Raw genomic sequence first — 19,188 nt, 5'->3', positions numbered from 1 at the left:
AGAGTCAGACACGACTGAGACTTTCACTTTCACATTTTTCTTTCACTGGGTCTTAGCTGAGGCACTTGGGACCTTATGTGAGATTTAGAAAAAAATTTTTTAATGTGAGTTTTTTTTTTTTTAGTTATAACATGCAAACTCTGCTGCAGCATGTAGGATCTAGTTCCCTGACCAGAGATCAAATCTGGGCCCCCTGCATTGGGAGCACACAGTCTTAGCCCCAGGACCACCAAGGAAGTCCCTATGATACAGGAATTTGTACAAGAAAAAGTTAAGAGGGAACAGGTATTTCTTTGAAAAAAGGAAACATATGTGAGGATTAGGTATTAACGTGAAAAAATATTATATAAAACAACAATAATTGAAACTGCCACTGGTATCAATGAAAAAAATTACAGGCCAATGAAATAGATTAGAAAGTCCACAAATAGACCTATCATATATTAATGTAAGCACAAAAATTAATGAAGAAGAAACTTTTAAAAACAGGTTAAGAAAATTCTTAAAATCTGTTGTTTGCTACATTTGTTAGCTGTATGTGAAAAATTAAATTTGGATCATATTGTAATGTGAAATAAATGACAGTATTAAAATATTTAATTATAAAATACAGAAAATATAAGTAAAAATTTATCTCTGGATGTACAACTTTTCAAAGCTAAAAGCACTAGAAAATACTGCCATTATTTACACACCCCCAAATATAAAATTTCTAAGCAATAAAGACCTACCTGCTGAGAATACCCCCGAAATGTTGGATTTACAGTTTTAATTCCTTGAAACAGAGTAGTAGGCACAACTGATCCTGGCCTGAGGAAGAAAATATTTTTAGGAAGAAACTTGTGATTTTTACTTAGTTTTTTATTTTTTAAGTATCCAGCAATTTTTGTTTGTTTGTTTGTTTTTGACTATGCCTTGTAGCATGTGGGATCTTAGTTTTCTGACTAGGGAATCCAACCCTGCACTGGAAACTGAGTGTCCTAACCACTGGACTACAAGGGAAGGCTCTAATTTTTATTTTAGAAATGAGAAATCAAAAATTCAAAGAGTCAAACTGAAAAGTGTTCATGTTTCAAAAAATAATTCAAAGTGGGCCAGTATTAAGCTTCAAAAGTTCATGAAAATAGCTTATTTTTTATATTTAAGCTATAATTTATTCCTCTCTTCCCTAAAAAAATGACTATGCTTTACCATACGATTTTTCAAAAAATACTACTTAAAATAATATTTTAATTACTTAAAATTCATGGAAAAATTAAGATAAGGATACCTAGTACACTACCTAAATAAAAAATTTAAACCAGTTATCAAATACCCATGAAAACAAAAATGAAAAGTAAACCATAAGAGATTTAATCATCTAGAACCCTGTACTATGACACTTCTGAAGTTTAGTAAACTTCCAAGAATATGAAGTTCATAGTTTCAGAGTGAAGAAACTTAAACATAGCAGTTAAGGGCAAGTTCTAGGTATAGAGTAAGGAACTTGGAAACATTAGAGCCAGGTAATACCCAATACGGATAAATGACTAAGAGCTGTAATACAAAAAACTTTATAGCAGACAATTACTCTTCTAATACTACACCTAGAGCAAATAAATATAAGGAGAAAAATAAACATTCATGTATGTCTCTATGGTCTGATTTTAGCATTGTGAGAATGTTTACAAAATTCAGAAGTGTAACAGCAACTGCAGCAATTCAACATTTTATCTCCAGTCCAGATACTTCATTTGGATGTTCACTGTCAAATGTAATGTGGCCAAAATTGAATGCCTCAATCTGTGTCTCTTCTACTTTTTATATCTCTATAAATGCATGTGCAAATATTTACAATATCAGTTTAAAATATAATAAAAGAAAATAAACATAATAAGTACATACCTGCTTTTATGCCAGAGCTCTGTCATTAGTTTGAGATAACTTTTACAAATAGCTGGTTTCTTATCTGTTCGAGCCAGTCCTCCACAATCAAGAAAAAACTGTGTCAAAGGCGGGCTAGTTTTAAAAAAAAAAGGAATTTTAGAACTGAGTCAAAGCTTAATACTGATTGACTTCTAGCCATTCAATGAACTATGACAAATAAAGCACTGTATCTATTATTTCTTTGCTTTCTTTTACAGCTTCACATTCATTTCCTCATCATTTTGCTGAGTACATCAGCAGATTTGACCCACAACATTAGAGTCCTCAACGCTGTCAGATCACTTTTCTACTTCTGTTCTTTACCTCTCTGGCAACTCTTTCCCCTCTTTATTATTTTTTTCTGCCCTAACCAGGCGTCTAAATATTAGGGCTCATCAGAACTTGATTCTGTGGCTTTCCCTCCCTTCCCTGGGTGGTCATCTACAGGACATTTCATACTGCATCCACCTCCCTCACAGGACTAAGATTGAGGGAGAACAAACAAACAAACAAACCCTAACTGCTTTATTAGACTTTCCACCTACAGAAAAATATAAAATGTTTTCCTAGGATCTCTGAATGAAAAGTGATCAGAGGAATTAGTTCGAGCTCCTCCTTTTCTAGATGTAAAAACAAACTTCCTCAAAGACGTACAACTCCCTAGGAGCTAAGCCAGGACCAGCATTCTCAGGAAACCACAGGCACAGAGTAGTAACCCTATGGGGACAACAATGGATTATGTCCCAACTCAGTTTCTTGCTTACTCTACCCTAGGAGTCAATTAACAAGAAAGAGGAAAACTTTTTCAGGAATATTTGTACATTTAGGTTTTAGTTAATCCGGATAATTTAAGTGAGGGCATTTCATGTGTTGAGAGGGGTGAGAAAGAGGTACAGCAAGGGATTAATGGAATCCAGTTGGCTAGGGAGACTGAATATAATAATTAACTTTTCAATATTACTATTAAAGTGTATTTCTTTCTTTTCCCTCTCACTTCTCTTTTTTTCTAAGCATACTACAGCATCATGGTTTTCTGCTCCAAGAATAACTTTAAACAACTATACTAACAAAATTAATTTCTCTACTTACCAGTTAGAAAGAGCCTGCAAAGCTGCATTCATATAACAAGTATTTCCAATATTTTTCAAACCTGTGAGACCTATTAAGAAAAATTATGTTATGTCATCATTCAATAATCCAATGACTCAACTTTATGAGTATTCACTAAGTATATAACTAGTTAATTATTATGGTTCCTAAGCTATGGTAGGGAAATACAAAATACATTATAAAAATACAAATAGCAACAACTTGATTAACTCAAAGAGGGGTCAGACTTATACCAAAGTGCTAATTTTCAGAAAATTATTTAGATATACTCTTAATGGGCTAAGATCCCCTTATATGAATTATAAAACAGAAAAGTTTGTACAAAACTATATATACAGATAGTTTGTACTGTGGGCTTTAGTAAACTGATGCCAGAGAAACCAAGTATCAAAACTGTCAGTTTGCTTTTTTTCACAAATAATAATTTTCCTAGGTAAAATTTCAGTTTTTAAATAATACAATTACTTTATTGACTTCTTACAATCAAATATTGCCAACTAGCGTTACTTTCACTCATGCATCATTGAAAACAAAAGGATATTTCCTTGGTATTTTCAAATGATGCATAATGCAGTAAATTTAAAAAGTTAGAACTTAAAATGCTCCTTAATTAATTAACTATACAAACAGGTGACTTTTTTTAAAAAAGCATTAACAAATAGCTTGGTTCCTAGAATTTATTTTTATAATTATCTTATCACCTCTAGACTTTGAAATTTTCACAATACAGTTCCCTAAAGAAATGGGCAATGGCATACAAAGGAATGTGTTATATAGGAGAATTATTTTACCTCTTGCCTTAAGTTCATCTTCTTCTTCTACTTCTATATCCAGATCATCAAATACAGCAACCAGAGGAGTTTTTAATGTTGTGTTACTGGGTATTTTAAAATCCTTGATAACAGAAAAGATAGCAGGCTTAAACAAATCCTTAGGTTAAATTTTTAGAAAATTTTTTACTCAACTGATCTGTAGACTTCTACAGTCTCTCCTCTCCTAATACTTCTTACTGAAGTTATTTTGCATCCTTTTATGCATACGCAATAGTTTTAAATATTTTCTAAAGTTCCAAAATTAATTCCTGAGAATTGGATTAACTCAAGAGGTTGCAACTGGTGACTTGCTGGTCAAATGCCAGTCCATATTATTTAAATAAAAAAAACTTTTTTTTAAAGGCCAAAAACCCAAACAAAAGCAAAACTTTTGAGCTAACATTTTAAACATTGGGAGAGCTCACATAAAAAAATCAAATTTTGCTGCTGCATGACAAAAACCAACATAATATTGTAAAGCAATTATCCTCCAACTAAAAATTTTTTTAAAAAACTCAAATTTTACAAGTTCTCTTCTAATAGAAGAATCTCAAAGTACATTGCACCCAGTTAGCAAAGATCAGTGGGAGGCTGAAATTGAATAGCAGAATGCAATTCAGCACATGCTCTGGTTCTCAAACTTTACAGCCTATTCCTCTTCCACATGACATACATACGCACTCACACCCACCCACTTTATACTTTATACTTTACAAGGCCCATATTCTCACTTGGTTGTATTGAAATACAGAGAAGTAGAACAGTTTTTCGGAGAAGGCAATGGCACCCCCCTCCAGCACTCTTGCCTGGAAAATCCCATGGACAGAGGAGCCTGGTGGGCTGCAGTCCATCGGGTTGCTACGACTCAGACACGACTGAGTGACTTTACTTTCACTTTTCACTTTCACGCATTGGAGGAGGAAATGACAACCCACTCTAGTACTCTTGCCTGGAGAATTCCATGGACAGAGGAGCCTAGTGGGCTACTGTGTATGGGGTCGCACAGAGTCGGACACGACTGAAGCGACTTAGCAGCAGCAGCAGAACAGTTTTTAGAAAAAAACCATTCAAAATCTTACCTCCTAGAATACAGTTTGAAAAATCTAAATGACATTTGACTGATTTCCAATATTGTTAACTTGTAACTAATGCTCTGATGAATTGGGTTCAAACAGTCTATAAATTTTGTATCACTAAAGAAATCTGTACAAATAACTTTTTCTTCTGAGCAATTTAACAACAAGATCACTGGGAAGTTGTATGAAATTAAATTCATGTCTTTCATGTGTCATAAAAATAACTCACCAGAAGTTATTTACAAGCTATCAGAAAAGTATCAGTATTTTTATTCAACCAGATTCACCATTCATTAAGGGGTTGCACTGGGTCTTCGTTACTGTGCACAGGCTTTCTCTAGTTGTGGTGAGTGGGGGGCTACTCTTCATTGTGGTGCTTGGGCTTCTCATAGCAATGAAGACCCAGCGCAACCAAAAATAAAATAATAAATGAATAAGTAAGTTACATATATATTGAAAAGTCACTTCTTAAAAAAAAAGAGCTGCAATTGTAATCTATCAGGTATAAATGGCAGATAGCTGCTCTAACATTTTTCTTTAGTTAGTGATGATTATTTTCTTGATTTTTTTTTTGTATTTCTTTTTTGTGAACTATCTGCACTTATTCTTTAATATAAATTGTTATCAGTTCCTCATGTGATTAAACTTTCAATTATCACGTTTTTGTTAATAGTATAAGAGGGTTCACACAAACTTCTTTTCAAACTACCATGCCATTAACAAAACCAAAAAACGTATTTCTGGATGATAAATAGGTATCAGGGGAGAAATAGTAATGATGATTTATGAACTAGAGTCATTCAACTGTGAAACTAGAAATGCAACAAGTATACCTTGTCTAAAATCTAGTCACTTTAGGTTATATTATATGCGAGGCAAACAAATTTATTATCACAAATTTCTACCATCAGAATGTAATACAAAGATACAACAGAAAAAATCTTAAGAATTGGCATCAAAGAACACCATTCTAGAAATACACTGTAATTTCTATAACCCACAGGGAAAAAACCCCATTGATGTGTTAACTAAAACAGATCAAATGATGATTAGAGTAAGTAGACACCAACTACTCTTATTTTTCCGTGTCTCTCTCCCGTTTTCTTCTCTGGGGCACTGCAAGGCATGTGGAATCTTGGTTCCCCAACCAAGAATCGAATCCATGCCCCCTGCAGTGGAAGCATGGAGTCTTAATCACTGGGCTGCCATGGAAGTCCCTCCTTTCCTATTTTTATAGAACTTAAAAATTCTCAAAATTAAGTGAGCAATCTTTGCAAGTTCACACATCTTTTGTAGTCAAAGACTGATGTTAAGTTTTAATATATTCTATCTGGTTTTCAATAAATTAGTAAAACGTTCACAATAATAGACATGGGAGTGCAGCACGGAGGGAAATGAGGAAAAGATAGTTCAATTAATGCCTATTAAAGAAGGCCCATCACCTCTCCTAGAGCCAGTTGCTTAAGTTTTTAAAATAAGGTGCTTTTCCATCTTTAGACACGTGTGAGATTCAATTGTACCCTAATCTATCATTCCACAAAGAAAAAAGGCCAGATTCTCATTTGAAGAAAAAAGGCACATTATGGAAACCTAGTAAAGATGAAGTAGGGTTCTTTAAAATTTCAGCTACATGACAAACTCTGAAATTATTTTCTGAAAGTATTTAATGTTTCAATTCCATGGATTTAAATTATTACCTGTACGCCATTTTCTTGTATTTGGTGAAGTGGTTTTACATGAGGTAATGAAGGCTGAGTTCCTAATTTCCTATCCAAAAATACTTCTTTGCTGCAAGCATAACACCATACTCGAAGAGTGGTAAGGTTCACAGTTAGATAATGCTTTGTCTCCTGAATAATTTCATGAGAGAGAGAGAAGAGGAATGAAAATTAGTTATAGTTGAAAGCCTTTCAAAAGATTATAGAAGATAAACTGCTGGCCTTTAATGAATAACAATATATTCAAAAGAGAAGATTTAAACAAGAGCACCAAATAAACATTACTTAGATAAACCGCTACTGTTAAAGCATAGCGAATAGTAACAATATCCAAGCCTACTACAAAAATTATTCTACTATTTTCACCACTATTCATTATAAAGATAAGCAAAGAGTTATTATGAGAGTCTGCTTTGCAGTTAGCAAGTAATTATAATACAAGAAAACTGACAATAGCACATTAAGTATTCAAGGACATCAGAATGGCAAAAGAATACAAACAACATGAATTAAAGCACAAAAGACCTCAAGCAATAGTGAATATATAATCTTGGATATGTGAAACTCTCGCCTTTCTCATCTGGAATTCTCCAAGACAATAATGCCCTGCAGAAAATGATTTGAGTAACCATTTTCTCAATTCTCCCAAGAATGGCACATAACACCACCATTCTAGATGCACCAAAGAGAAGTAAATCAATTATGAAGATGCCTAAGAGTCTTAAGTAATTTTCTTGAGGAACCTTGTCAAGAATAGTTGATGCTGCAGAGATAAATATAAATGAAAAAGATGGTTCATTCTCAAGAAATGTATAGTTTGGAATGTGAGCTCTATCTAATCTGTAAAAGAAGCATGCCAGAATTACACACGAGCACCAAACCACCAAGGTTATATAGACAGGAGACTCCAGTAAGGAGGATGTAGAGCAAAAGGTAATATGAGTTGAGTCTTGAAGTCAGTCAGGCCCTGTCATAAGCTTAGACTTCTAGTCTTGACTTCAACTTCCACATCCTCCTAATATTTCCAGCGATCACCTCCATACACCTGGAGGTACATTTCTTTTGAAAAAAAAAAAAAAAAAAACTTTAATATAAATTTATTTGTTTTAATTGGAAGTTAATTACTTTACAATATTGTATTGGTATTTCCATACATCAACATGAATCCGCCACAGGTGTACACGTGTTCCCCATCCTGAACCCCCCTCCCTCCTCCCTCCCCGTACCATCCCTCTGGGCTGTCCCAGTGCACCAGCCCCAAGCATCCTGTACCACGCATCGAACCTGGACTGGCGGTTCGTTTCATATATGATATTATACATGTTTCAATGCCATTCTCCCAAATCATCCCACCCTCTTCTTCTCCCACAGAGTCCAAAAGACTGTTCTATACATCTGTGTCTCTTTTGCTGTCTCACATACAGGGTTATTGTTACCATCTTTCTAAATTCCATATATATGTGTTAGCATATTGTATTGTTGTTTTACTTTCTGGCTTACTTCACTCTGTATAATAGGCTCCAGTTTCATCCACCTCATTAGAACTGATTCAAATGTATTCTTTTTAATGGCTGAGTAATAGTCCATTGTGTATATGTACCACAGCTTTCTTATCCATTTATCTGCTGATGGACATCTAGGTTGCTTCCATGTCCTGACTATTATAAACAGTGCTGCAATGAACATTGGGGTACATGTATCTCTTTCAATTCTGGTTTCCCTGATGTGTTTGCCCAGCAATGGGATTGCTGGGTCATAAGGCAGTTCTATTTCCAGTTTTTTAAGCAATCTCCACACTGTTCTCCGTAGTGGCTGTACTAGTTTGCATTCCCACCAAGAGTGTAAGGGGGTTCCCTTTTCTCCACACCCTCTCCAGCATTTATTGCTTGTAGACTTTTGTATAGCAGCCATTCTGACTGGCATGAAATGGTGCCTCACTGTGGTTTTGATTTGCATTTCTCTGATAATGAGTGATGCTGAGCATCTTTTCATGTGTTTGTTAGCCAACTGTATGTCTTCTTTGGAGAAATGTCTATTTAGTTCTTTGGCCCATTTTTTGATTGGGTCGTTTATTTTTCTGGAATTGAGCTGCAGGAGTTGTTTGTATATTTTTGAGATTAGTTGTTTGTCAGTTGCTTCATTTGCTATTATTTTCTCCCTTTCTGAAGGCTGTCTTTTCACCTTGCTTATAGTTTCCTTTGTTGTGTAGAAGCTTTTAAGTTTAATTAGGTCCCATTTGTTTATTTTTGCTTTTATTTCCAATATTCTGGGAGGTGGGTCATCGAGGATCCTGCTTTGATATATGTCGCAGTGTTTTGCCTATGTTCTCCTCTAGGAATTTTATAGTTTCTGGTCTTATGTTTAGATCTTTAATCCATTTTGAGTTTATTTTTGTGTATGGTGTTAGAAAGTGTTCTAGTTTCATTCTTTTACAAGTGGTTGACCAGTTTTCCCACCACCACTTGTTAAAGAGATTATCTTTAATCCATTGTATATTCTTGCCTTCTTTGTCAAAGATAAGGTGTCCATAGGTGCGTGGATTTATCTCTGGGCTTTCTATTTTGTTCCATTGATCTATATTTCTGTCTTTGTGCCAGTACCATACTGTCTTGATGACTGTGGCTTTGTAGTAGAGCCTGAAGTCAGGCAGGTTGATTCCTCCAGTTCCATTCTTTTTTCTCAAGATTGCTTTGGCTATTTGAGGTTTTTTGTATTTCCATATAAATTACGAAATTATTTGTCCTAGCTCTGTGAAAAATACCGTTGGTAGCTTCATAGGGATTGCACCGAATCTATAAATTGCTTTGGGTAGTATACTCATTTTCACTATATTGATTCTTCCGATCCATGAACATGGTCTATTTCTCCATCTATTAGTGTCCTCTTTGATTTCTTTCACCAGTGTTTTATAGTTTTCTATATATAGGTCTTTAGCTTCTTTAGGTAGATATATTCCTAAGTATTTTATTCTTTTCGTTGCAATGGTGAATGGAATTGTTTCCTTAATTTCTCTATTTTCTCATTATTAGTGTATAGGAATGCAAGGGATTTCTGTGTGCTGATTTTATATCCTGCAAACTTTACTATATTCATTGATTAGCTCTAGTAATTTTCTGGTGGAGTCTTTAGGATTTTCTATGTAGAGGATCATGTCATCTGCAAACAGTGAGTTTTACTTCTTCTTTTCCAATTTGATTTCATTTCTTTCTCTGCTCTGACTGCTGTGGCCAAAACTTCCAAAAGTATGTTGAATAGTAGTGGTGAAAGTGGGCACTGTTGTCTTGTTCCTGAAATGCTTTCATTTTGAGGGAAAATGCTTTCAATTTTTCACCATTGAGGATAATGTTTGCTTTGGGTTTGTCATATATTGCTTTTATGATGTTGAGGTATGTTCCTTCTATTCCTGCTTTCTGGAGAGTTTTTATCATATATAGATGTTGAATTTTGTCAAAGGCTTTCTCTGCATCTACTGAGATAATCATATGGCTTTTATTTTTCAATTTGTTAATGTGGTGTATTACACTGATTGATTTGCGGATATTGACGACTCCTTGCATCCCTGGGATAAAGCCCACTTAGTCATGGTGTATGATCTTTTTAATGTGTTGTTGGATTCTGACTGCTAGAATTTTGTTAAGGATTTTTGCATCTATGTTCATCAATGATATTGGCCTGTAGTTTTCTTTTATTGTGGCATCTTTGTCAGGTTTTGGTATTAGGGTGATGGTGGCCTCATAGAATGAGTTTGGAAGTTTACCTTTCTCTGCAATTTTCTGGAAGAGTTTGAGTAGGATAGGTGTTAGCTCTTCTCTAAATTTTTGGTAGAATTCAGCTGTGAAGAAGTCTGGACCTGGGCTTTTGTTTGCTGGAAGATTTCTGATTACAGTTTCAATTTCAATGCTTGTGATGGGTCTGTTAAGATTTTCTGTTTCTTCCTGGTTCAGTTTTGGGAAGTTGTACTTTTCTAAGAATTTGTGCATTTCTTCCAAGTTGTCCATTTTACTGGCATATAATTGCTGATAGTAGTCTCTTATGATCCTTTGTATTTCTGTGTTGTCTGTTGTGATCTCTTCATTTTCATTTCTAATTTTATTGATTTGATTTTTCCCCCTTCATTTCTTGATGAGTCTGGCTAATGGTTTGTCAATTTTATTTATCCTTTCAAAGAACCAGCTTTTGGCTTTGTTGATTTTTGCTATGGTCTCTTTTGCATTTACTTATGCCCTAATTTTTAAGATTTCTTTCCTTCTACTAACCCTGGGGTTCTCCATTTCTCCCTTTTCTAGTTGCTTTAGGTGTAGAGTTAGGTTATTTATTTGACTTTTTTCTTGTTTCTTGAGGTATGCCTGTATTGCTATGAACTTTCCCCTTAGCACTGCTTTTACAGTGTCCCACAGGTTTTGGATTGTTGTGTTTTCATTTTCATTTCTATGCATATTTTGATTTCTTCTGTGATTTGTTGGTTATTCAGCACCATGTTGTTCAGCCTCCATATGTTGCAATTTTTAATAGTTTTTCTCCTGTAATTGAGATCTAATCTTACTGCATTATGGTCAGAAAAGATGCTTCAAATGATTTCAATTTTTTTGAATTTAACAAGGCTAGATTTATGGCCCAGGATGTGATCTAACCTGAAGAAGGTTCCGTGAGCACTTGAGAAAAAGGTGAAATTCATTGTTTTGGGGTGAAATGTCCTATAGATATCAATTAGATCTAACTGTTCTATTGTATCGTTTAAAGTTTGTTTTCTCTTGTTAATTTTCTGTTTAGTTGATCTATCCACAGGTGTGAGTGGGATATTAAAGTCTTCCACTAGTATTAACTTCCCCATTCAAACTTGTCTTACATATTGCGGTGCTCCTATGTTGGGCGCATATATATAATTGTTATATCTTCTTCTTGGATTGATCCTTTGATCATTAGGTAGTGTCCTTCTTTGTCTCTTTTCACAGCCTTTGTTTTAAAGTCTATTTTATCTGACATGAGTATTGCTATTCCTGCTTTCTTTTGGTCTCTATTTGCATGGAATATCTTTTTCCAGCCCTTCACTTTCAGACTGTATGTGTCCCTTGTTTTGAGGTGGGTGTCTTGTAGACAACATATATAGGGGTCTTGTTTTTGTAGTCATTCAGCCAGTCTTTGTCTTTTTGTTGGGGCATTCAACCCATTTACGTTTAAGGTAATTATTGCTAAGTATGCTCCTGTTGCCATTTACTTTATTGTTTTGGGTTCGAGTTTATACACCCTTTGTGTGTTTCCTGTCTAGAGAATATCCTTTAGCATTTGTTGGAGAGCTGATTTGGTGGTGCTGAATTCTTTTATGTAAAGCTTTTGATTTCCTCTTCATATGTGAATGAGATCCTTGCTAGGTACAGTAATCTGGCCTGTAGATTATTTTCTTTCATCACTTTAAGTATGTCTTGCCATTCCCTCCTGGCCTGAAGAGTTTCTATTGAAAGATCAGCTGTTATCCTCATGGGAATCCCCTTGTGTGTTATTTGTTGTTTTTCCCTTGCTGCTTTTAATATTTGTTCTTTGTGTTTGATCTTTGTTAATTTGATTAATACGTGTCTTGGGCTGTTTCACCTTGGGTTTATCCTGTTTGGGACTCTCTCGATTTCTTGGACTTGGGTGATTATTTCCTTCCCCATTTTAGGGAAGTTTTCAACTATTATCTCAAGTATTTTTTCATGGTCTTTCTGTCTTCTTCTGTGACTCCTATGATTCGAATGTTGGGGTATTTAACACTGTCCTGGAGGTCTCTGAGATGTCCTCATTTCTTTTAATTCATTTTTCTTTTTTCCTCTCTAATTCATTTATTTCTACCATTCCATCTTCTACTTCACTAATCCTATCTTCTGCCTCTGTTATTCTACTATTTGTTGCCTCCAGAGTGTTTTAGATCTCATTTATTGCGTTATTCATTATACACTGACTCTTTTTTATTTCTTCTAGACCCTTGTTAAACCTTTCTTGTATCTTCTCAATCCTTGTCTTCAGGCTATTTATCTGTGATTCTGTTTTGATTTCAAGGTTTTGGATCATTTTCACTATCATTATTCAGAATTCTTTATCAGGTAGATTCCCTATCTCTTCCTCTTTTATTTGGTTTGGTGGGCATTTATCCTGTTCCTTTACCTGCTGGGTATTCCTGTCTCTTCATCTTGTTTATATTGCTGAGTTTGGGGTGGCCTTTCTGTATTTTGGCAGTTTGTGGAGTTCTCTTTATTGTGGCGTTTCCTCACTGTGGGTGGGGTTGTATAGGTGGCTTGTCAAGGTTTCTTGGTTAGGGAAGCTTATGTTGGTGTTCTGGTGGGTGGAGCTGGATTTCTTCTCTCTGGAGTGCAATGAAGTGTCCAGTAATGAGTTATGAGACGTCAATGGTTTGGGAGTAACTTTGGGCAGCCTGTATATTGGAGCTCAGGGCTGTGTTCCTGTGTTGCTGGAGAATTTGCATGGTATGTCTTGCTCTGGAACTTGTTGGCCCTTGGGTGGTGCTTGGTTTCAGTGTAGGTATGGAGGCATTTGATGAGCTCCTCTCGATTAATGTTCCCTAGAGTCAGGAGTTCTCTGGTGTTATCAGGATTTGGACTTAAGGCTCCTGCTTCTGGTTTTCAGTCTTATTTTTCCAGTAGTCGCAAGACTTCTCCTTCTATACAGCACTGTTGATAAAACATCTAGGTTAAAGATGAAAAGTTTCTCCACAGTGAGGGACACCCAGAGAGGTTCACAGAGTTACATGGAGAAGAAAAGAGTGAGGAGGGAGTTAGATGTGACCCGAATGAGATGAGGTGGAATCAAGAGAGGAGAGAGCAAGCTAGCCAGTAATCACTTCCTTATGTGCATTCCACAACTGGACCACTCAGAGACATTCATGGAGTTATACAGAGAACAGAACAGGGAGGAAGGAGACAGAGGTGGCCAGGAGGATAAAAGGGGGGGATCAAAAGGAGAGAGACAGATCCAGCCAGTAATCAGTTCCCTAAGTGTTCTCCACCATCTGGAACACACAGAGATTCACAGAGTTGGGTAGTGATGAGAAGGGGCAGGGAGGAGACAAAGGCGACCTTGTGGAGAAAAAGGAGAATCCAAAGTGGGAGAGAGCAGTCAAGCCAGTAATCTCGCTTCCAAGTAAAAGTGGGTACTGAAGATTGGGTTCCTAAAGGTACAAAATTGATAACGAAACCAAAAAGCAAAGATTAAAAATCTAGAATAGAGTTTGGAATTTCAAAAATAAAATATTAAAGAAAAGAAGAAAAAAAAGCAAGAAAAAAAACCAAAGTCACAAAAATTATAAAAAATATATATATATGAAGTTTGCTTTAAAAAATAGGGTCTTTTTTTTTTGCAAAGTAATAGTAGGTTATAAAAGTGAAAATTAAAGGAGTAATAGAGGACTTAAAATTTTTTAAAAATTAAAAAAAAAAAGAATGATCATAAAAATAGTAAAAATATATCTAGGACTTTCTCAAGTGGTATTGTGGGCAGGGTGGGGTCTGTTCATTTTCAGATAGTTCCTTGGTTCAGCTTGTATTTCTCAAGATCTATAGGCCCCTTCCTATGTAGTTGGTACTAGACAGGGTTTTAATCTATTGCACCTGTCACTTCCAAGGCAGTTCCCTCTGTTTTAGCTTCTTCTGTTTGCTGGTATCTACAGTGTCTGATTTCCGCCCTGACACAAAGGGGGCGGTGGTGGACACGTTTTTTAGGCTCACTTGTTCAGTCGCACTGTGGGGAGGGAGGGACGCTGCAAACAAATAACACTGGCGTGTGCTCGCAGTGCCTCAGCCACACTGGGCCTGCCCCTACTCAAGGCACGTGTGCCCTCCCTGCCCACACTGCTCAGGCTCTAGGTTGCTCTGCCGGGAACTGTCCGAGGCCGGCCCTGGGCTTCATGCACCTCCCAGGTCTAAGCTGCTCAGGTTCAGGCACTCGGGTGGTCCTCAGAGGTGCAGACTCGGTTAGGCCTGCGTTTTGTGCCTTCCCAGGTCCAAGCAGCTCAGGTGATGAGGTGTTGGGCGAGCGTGGTCGCTGCAACTTACCACCTCCCCTGTCCCTGCCGCTCGGTTTCCTGGGTGTACAACCGGCACAGCTTCTCAGGCGGATGTTGACTGTCCAGAACCCCAAGAAGTCTTAGCAAAGAAGCCTGCTTGCAGTTTGGTAGATAATGTCTCTCTGGAGCTGCGATTGCCCCCTTCCGGCTCTGGCTGCCTGTCACTGGAGGGGGATGGTGTGCAGCCGGCTAGTTCTGTTCAGTCCTTTGTTCTGTGTGCCGGCCTGGTGGTGTCTTAGGGCTTTTCGCGTGGTAGCTATCTCACAATCTGGTTTGCTAGCCCAAGTTAGTTAGCTCAGATTGCCCTCGGGGCATTCAGGCCACATCCTTACTCTAAGCACTGCAGCCTGCGCCTCCCTGCCCAGCCCCCGTTTGCTAGTGGCAGGTGCAGGCGTCTGTGCTGCTTCTCCGCTGGGGGAGTTACCGCTGGGCTCGTAGTCTGTGGGTTTTAATTATTTATTTTTCCTCCCTGTTATGTTGCCCTCTGTGCTTCCAAGGCTCACCACAGACTCAGCAGTGAGTGTTTCCTGGTGTTTGGAAACTTCTCTCTTTTTAAGACTCCCTTCCCAGGACGGAGCTCTGTCCCTACTTCTTTTGTCTCTTTTTTTGTCTTTTATATTTTTTCCTACCTCCTTTCGAAGACAATGGGCTGCCTTTCTGGGTGCCTAATGTCCTCTGCCAGCATTCACAGTTGTTTTGTGGAATTAACTCAGCATTTAAATGTTCTTTTGATGAATCTGTCGGGGAGAAAGTGGTCTCCCCGTCCTATTCCTCCGCCATCTTAGGACCCAGAAATACATTTCTTAAATCACTGCTCTTTTAATTACCACCTCATATTACCTAATATTGACCTTTCCAGCAATTCCTGTCCCCACCTTTTTATCAGCTAAGATTTAACTCATTGTTTATTAAAAAAGAAGAATAAAGGACAAATTTTTGAATGACAACTTGAATTAATAATGTTGTATTTGTTTTTCTTTTTCCCCAGGCTATATTTTAAAAATCTCTGGCATGAAATTTTTCTATATACATACCTGAGAATGTATGGTGCTATGATCCACTTGTGATTCACCACAGCCAACATATGAACACCTATTCTATAAATATACAAAAAAGAAAATAAGGTATTTTATAACATGTAAATTTATAATAATAAGCATTACAATTACATTTACAATGAAGTTCTGATCACATTTTAAGATTAAATGACTTCTAAACTTAGTTATTTTAACCAAAAGGTACCAGGCACAAAAGAATATAATCAGAATACTTTTAAGCTAAAAGATATGTCACCTCTAATAAAAAGTGTGAAATATTTTAGTGATTTACTAAACTCTGCAAAAAGCATTGTAAGTTAATACCCAAAGTTTAAAGTTTAATTTTTATTATCAATAACAATCTTTTAAAAGTATGTTCATTTATGAAATCCTGTGTCAAAAAAAATCTTCTAGTTCATCTTATTCAGATATAAATTTTTATAATATCAAACTTTTGAGAAGAAACACACCCATACCTCCAGGCATGCCCAAAGGTTTGGTCCTCTGACTTTACAATCCTGACAAGAACCCTGTGAGAAGAAGATCGTAGAGATAACATCACCATTCCATTAACATGGCCAAACACATATATTCATTAATATCATACATAAAAATTTGGATTCATGAACACAGGATATTGTAGTAATTTATTAAAAAAAAGAAACCCACATGTTTGTTTGAGAGAAAAATGAATATGGCTTTTTAAAAGAAGGAAAAAAAGCCCTCTATCTTACATGAGATTTTTGTATTAAATCTTCTTTAGTTATTTCACCAACTGAATCCAAATGTGGACAATGACTTCGAAAAGATGACATTTTGTTAGAAATATTTTCCTGTTTCTCAAGGCTTTCCAAATGAGGTAACACCTACAGAAAAATTGACCAGAAAATTTAATTTTAAAAGTGCTGATATATGAAAAATTATTAAAATAAAAGGTAAAATAAGAAGCATACATGTTTATAAGTTTGTCCTACAAAAGTATATATTTTCAAATACACTGAACCTATTCTCACAACTGAATTTCACAACTGAATTTTGTAGTGCCCTACAAAACTGTATATTCTCAAATACATTGAGGTTATTTTCATAACTCAATTTCAACACTGGAAATTTACCTATTAATAAATAATCATGTTATTAAAGTTGACACTTGTGAGTCAATGCAAGTTTGTTTCTCCACTACTTTTGCTGTTTTCCCCCCTTCTCCAAGTTCAATTTTTGAGGTAGATGAAAGGGAAAAAACATCAGGTTATTTAAGTATTTACATCCCCTATTTTTCTTTTAAAAAGATTAACCTTTAGGCTAGAACTGGAATTGAAAAGAAAAAGAATTCAGATGGAAATCACTTTCACACTAGCAACAGCCCCCACAGAAGATAAAACTGTATCAGTTTCCCCACCCTGCACCACTCACACTTTAGGCCAGATAATTATCTGTAGCTGGGGGTGTCCTGTACATTGCAAGATAATTTAACAACATTCCTTCTTCTACCAGAACCCCCTCCCTACCACCCTGAGCTTCAATCACCAAGGTCACTACACAGTGTAAACTTATATTTTCTAGGCAACAAAGTTATCCCAGGTTGAGACTTTGATCAGACTTAAAGCTTGAAAGCAAAAGTGAAAGCTGCTCAGTTGTGTCTGACTCTTTGCAACCCAGTGGACTACACGGTCCACGGAATTCTCCAAGCCAGAATACTGGAGTGGGTAGACCTTCCCTTATCCAGGGGATCTTTCTGACTCACGTCTCCTGTGTTGCAGGAGGATCATCTGAGCTACCAGGGAAGCCCTTAAACAGTTATAAATTTGATTTGGTAGAACTTTTTTGTTTAATATGTTTACTAATGTGTTGATATCAGCACATTTATAATTGTGTGCATTTATTTTAAAACACAAATGTGCTGAAATATTAATGCTTTAGTAGATATATTAAAAAGGTTCTATCAAACCAAATCATTTTAGTAAGTCCAATATTACACTACAACCTACAGAATACAACAGGAATCACTGTGAAGTTAATGTTGACTAAGTCATGATTTCTAAATATCATATTACTACATAATATCAAATAAGCCATGCTCCTTGCTTTCAAAGCATGAAATAATTGCTGGGACTTGTCTGGCAGTCAAGTGGATAGAACTACAAGCTTCTAAGGCAGAGAGTATGGTTCTGGATCCCTGGTTGGGGAACTAAGATCTCACCTGCTATACGGTACAGCCAAAAAACCCAAAAACTAAATTAAAATAAGTGCTAATATTTTCTACTTTTAATTTATGTATGGGGAATGGTTTCGTACCCACCTCTCACCTCCTTGTGAGGGTGAATTATTTTTTCCCTCTTAGCCAATTACTCCCATTTCCAACCGTAATGGGGTAACAAGTACCAGATTTAACCTCTAGTTCCAGAAAAAACATTTATTTCTGCTTTATTGACAATGCCAAAGCCTTTGACTGTGTGGATCACAATAAACTGTGGAAAATTCTGAAAGAGATGGGCATACCAGACCACCTGACCTGCCTCTTGAGAAACCTATATGCAGGTCAGGAACCAACAGTTAGAACTGGACATGGAACAACAGACTGGTTCCAAATAGGAAAAGGACTATGTCAAGATTGTATATTGTCACCCTGCTTATTTAACTTCTATGCAGAGTACATCATGAGAAACACTGGGCTGGAAGAAGCACAAGCTGGAATCAAAATTGCCGGGAGAAATATCAATCACCTCAGATATGCAGATAACGCCACCCTTATGGCAGAAACTGAAGAAGAACTAAAGAGCCCCTTGATGAAAGTGAAACAGGAGAGTGAAAAAGTTGGCTTAAAGCTCCACATTCAGAAAACTAAGATCATGACATCCAGTCTCATCACTTCATGACAAATAGATGGGGAAACAGTGTCAGACTTTATTTTGGGGGGCTCCAAAATCACTGCAGATGGTGACTGAAGCCATGAAATTAAAAGACGCTTACTCCTTGGAAGAAAAGTTATGACCAACCTAGACAGCATATTAAAAAGCAGAGACATTACTTTGTCAACAAAGGTCTGTTTAAGTCAAGGCTATGGTTTTTTTCAGTAGTCATGTATGGATGTGAGAGTTGGACTATAAAGAAAACTGAGCTCTGAAGAATCAATGCTTTTGAACTGTGGTGTTGGAGAAGACTCTTCCGAGTCCCTTGGACTGCAAGGAGATCTAACCAGTCCATCCTAAAGGAGATCAGTCCTGGGTGTTCATTGGTAGGACTGATGTTGAAGCTCTAACTCCAATACTTTGGTCACATGATGAGAAGAGCTGACTCATTTGAAAAGACCTTGATGCTGGGAAAGATTGAGGGCAGGAGGAGAAGGGGACGACAGAGGATGAGATGGTTGGATGGCATTACCAACTCAATGGACATGGGTTTGGGTGAACTCCGGGAGTTGGTGATGGACAGGGAGGCCTGGCGTGCTATGGTTCATGGGGTCAGAAAGAGACGGAC

The 19,188-nt window shown here is 36.6% G+C and overlaps 1 protein-coding gene across 4 annotated transcripts in view; it reads right to left on the bottom strand.

The window, feature by feature from the left end:
- Positions 1-19,188, bottom strand: part of USP33 (ubiquitin specific peptidase 33) — a 64,687-nt gene that overhangs the window by 27,490 nt on the left and 18,009 nt on the right. For all 4 annotated transcript variants that reach the window (XM_040232527.1, XM_040232528.1, XM_040232529.1 and 1 more), the window contains exons 2-9: positions 16,446-16,577; positions 16,188-16,241; positions 15,709-15,771; positions 6,601-6,753; positions 3,807-3,909; positions 2,995-3,064; positions 1,885-1,998; positions 732-810 (exon numbers count right to left, since the gene is read on the bottom strand). In XM_040232527.1, coding sequence (XP_040088461.1) covers positions 732-810; positions 1,885-1,998; positions 2,995-3,064; positions 3,807-3,909; positions 6,601-6,753; positions 15,709-15,771; positions 16,188-16,241; positions 16,446-16,526 — 717 coding nt within the window. In that variant the 5' untranslated portion in view covers positions 16,527-16,577. The remainder of the gene's footprint in view (positions 1-731; positions 811-1,884; positions 1,999-2,994; positions 3,065-3,806; positions 3,910-6,600; positions 6,754-15,708; positions 15,772-16,187; positions 16,242-16,445; positions 16,578-19,188) is intronic.

The sequence above is a fragment of the Oryx dammah genome, unplaced genomic scaffold, assembly GCF_014754425.2.
Source record: "Oryx dammah isolate SB20612 unplaced genomic scaffold, SCBI_Odam_1.1 HiC_scaffold_28, whole genome shotgun sequence".
In the NCBI taxonomy this organism is placed as follows: domain Eukaryota; kingdom Metazoa; phylum Chordata; class Mammalia; order Artiodactyla; family Bovidae; genus Oryx; species Oryx dammah.
The sequence above is the reverse complement of the archived record's forward strand: the minus strand, read 5'-3'. Positions and strand labels throughout refer to the sequence as shown.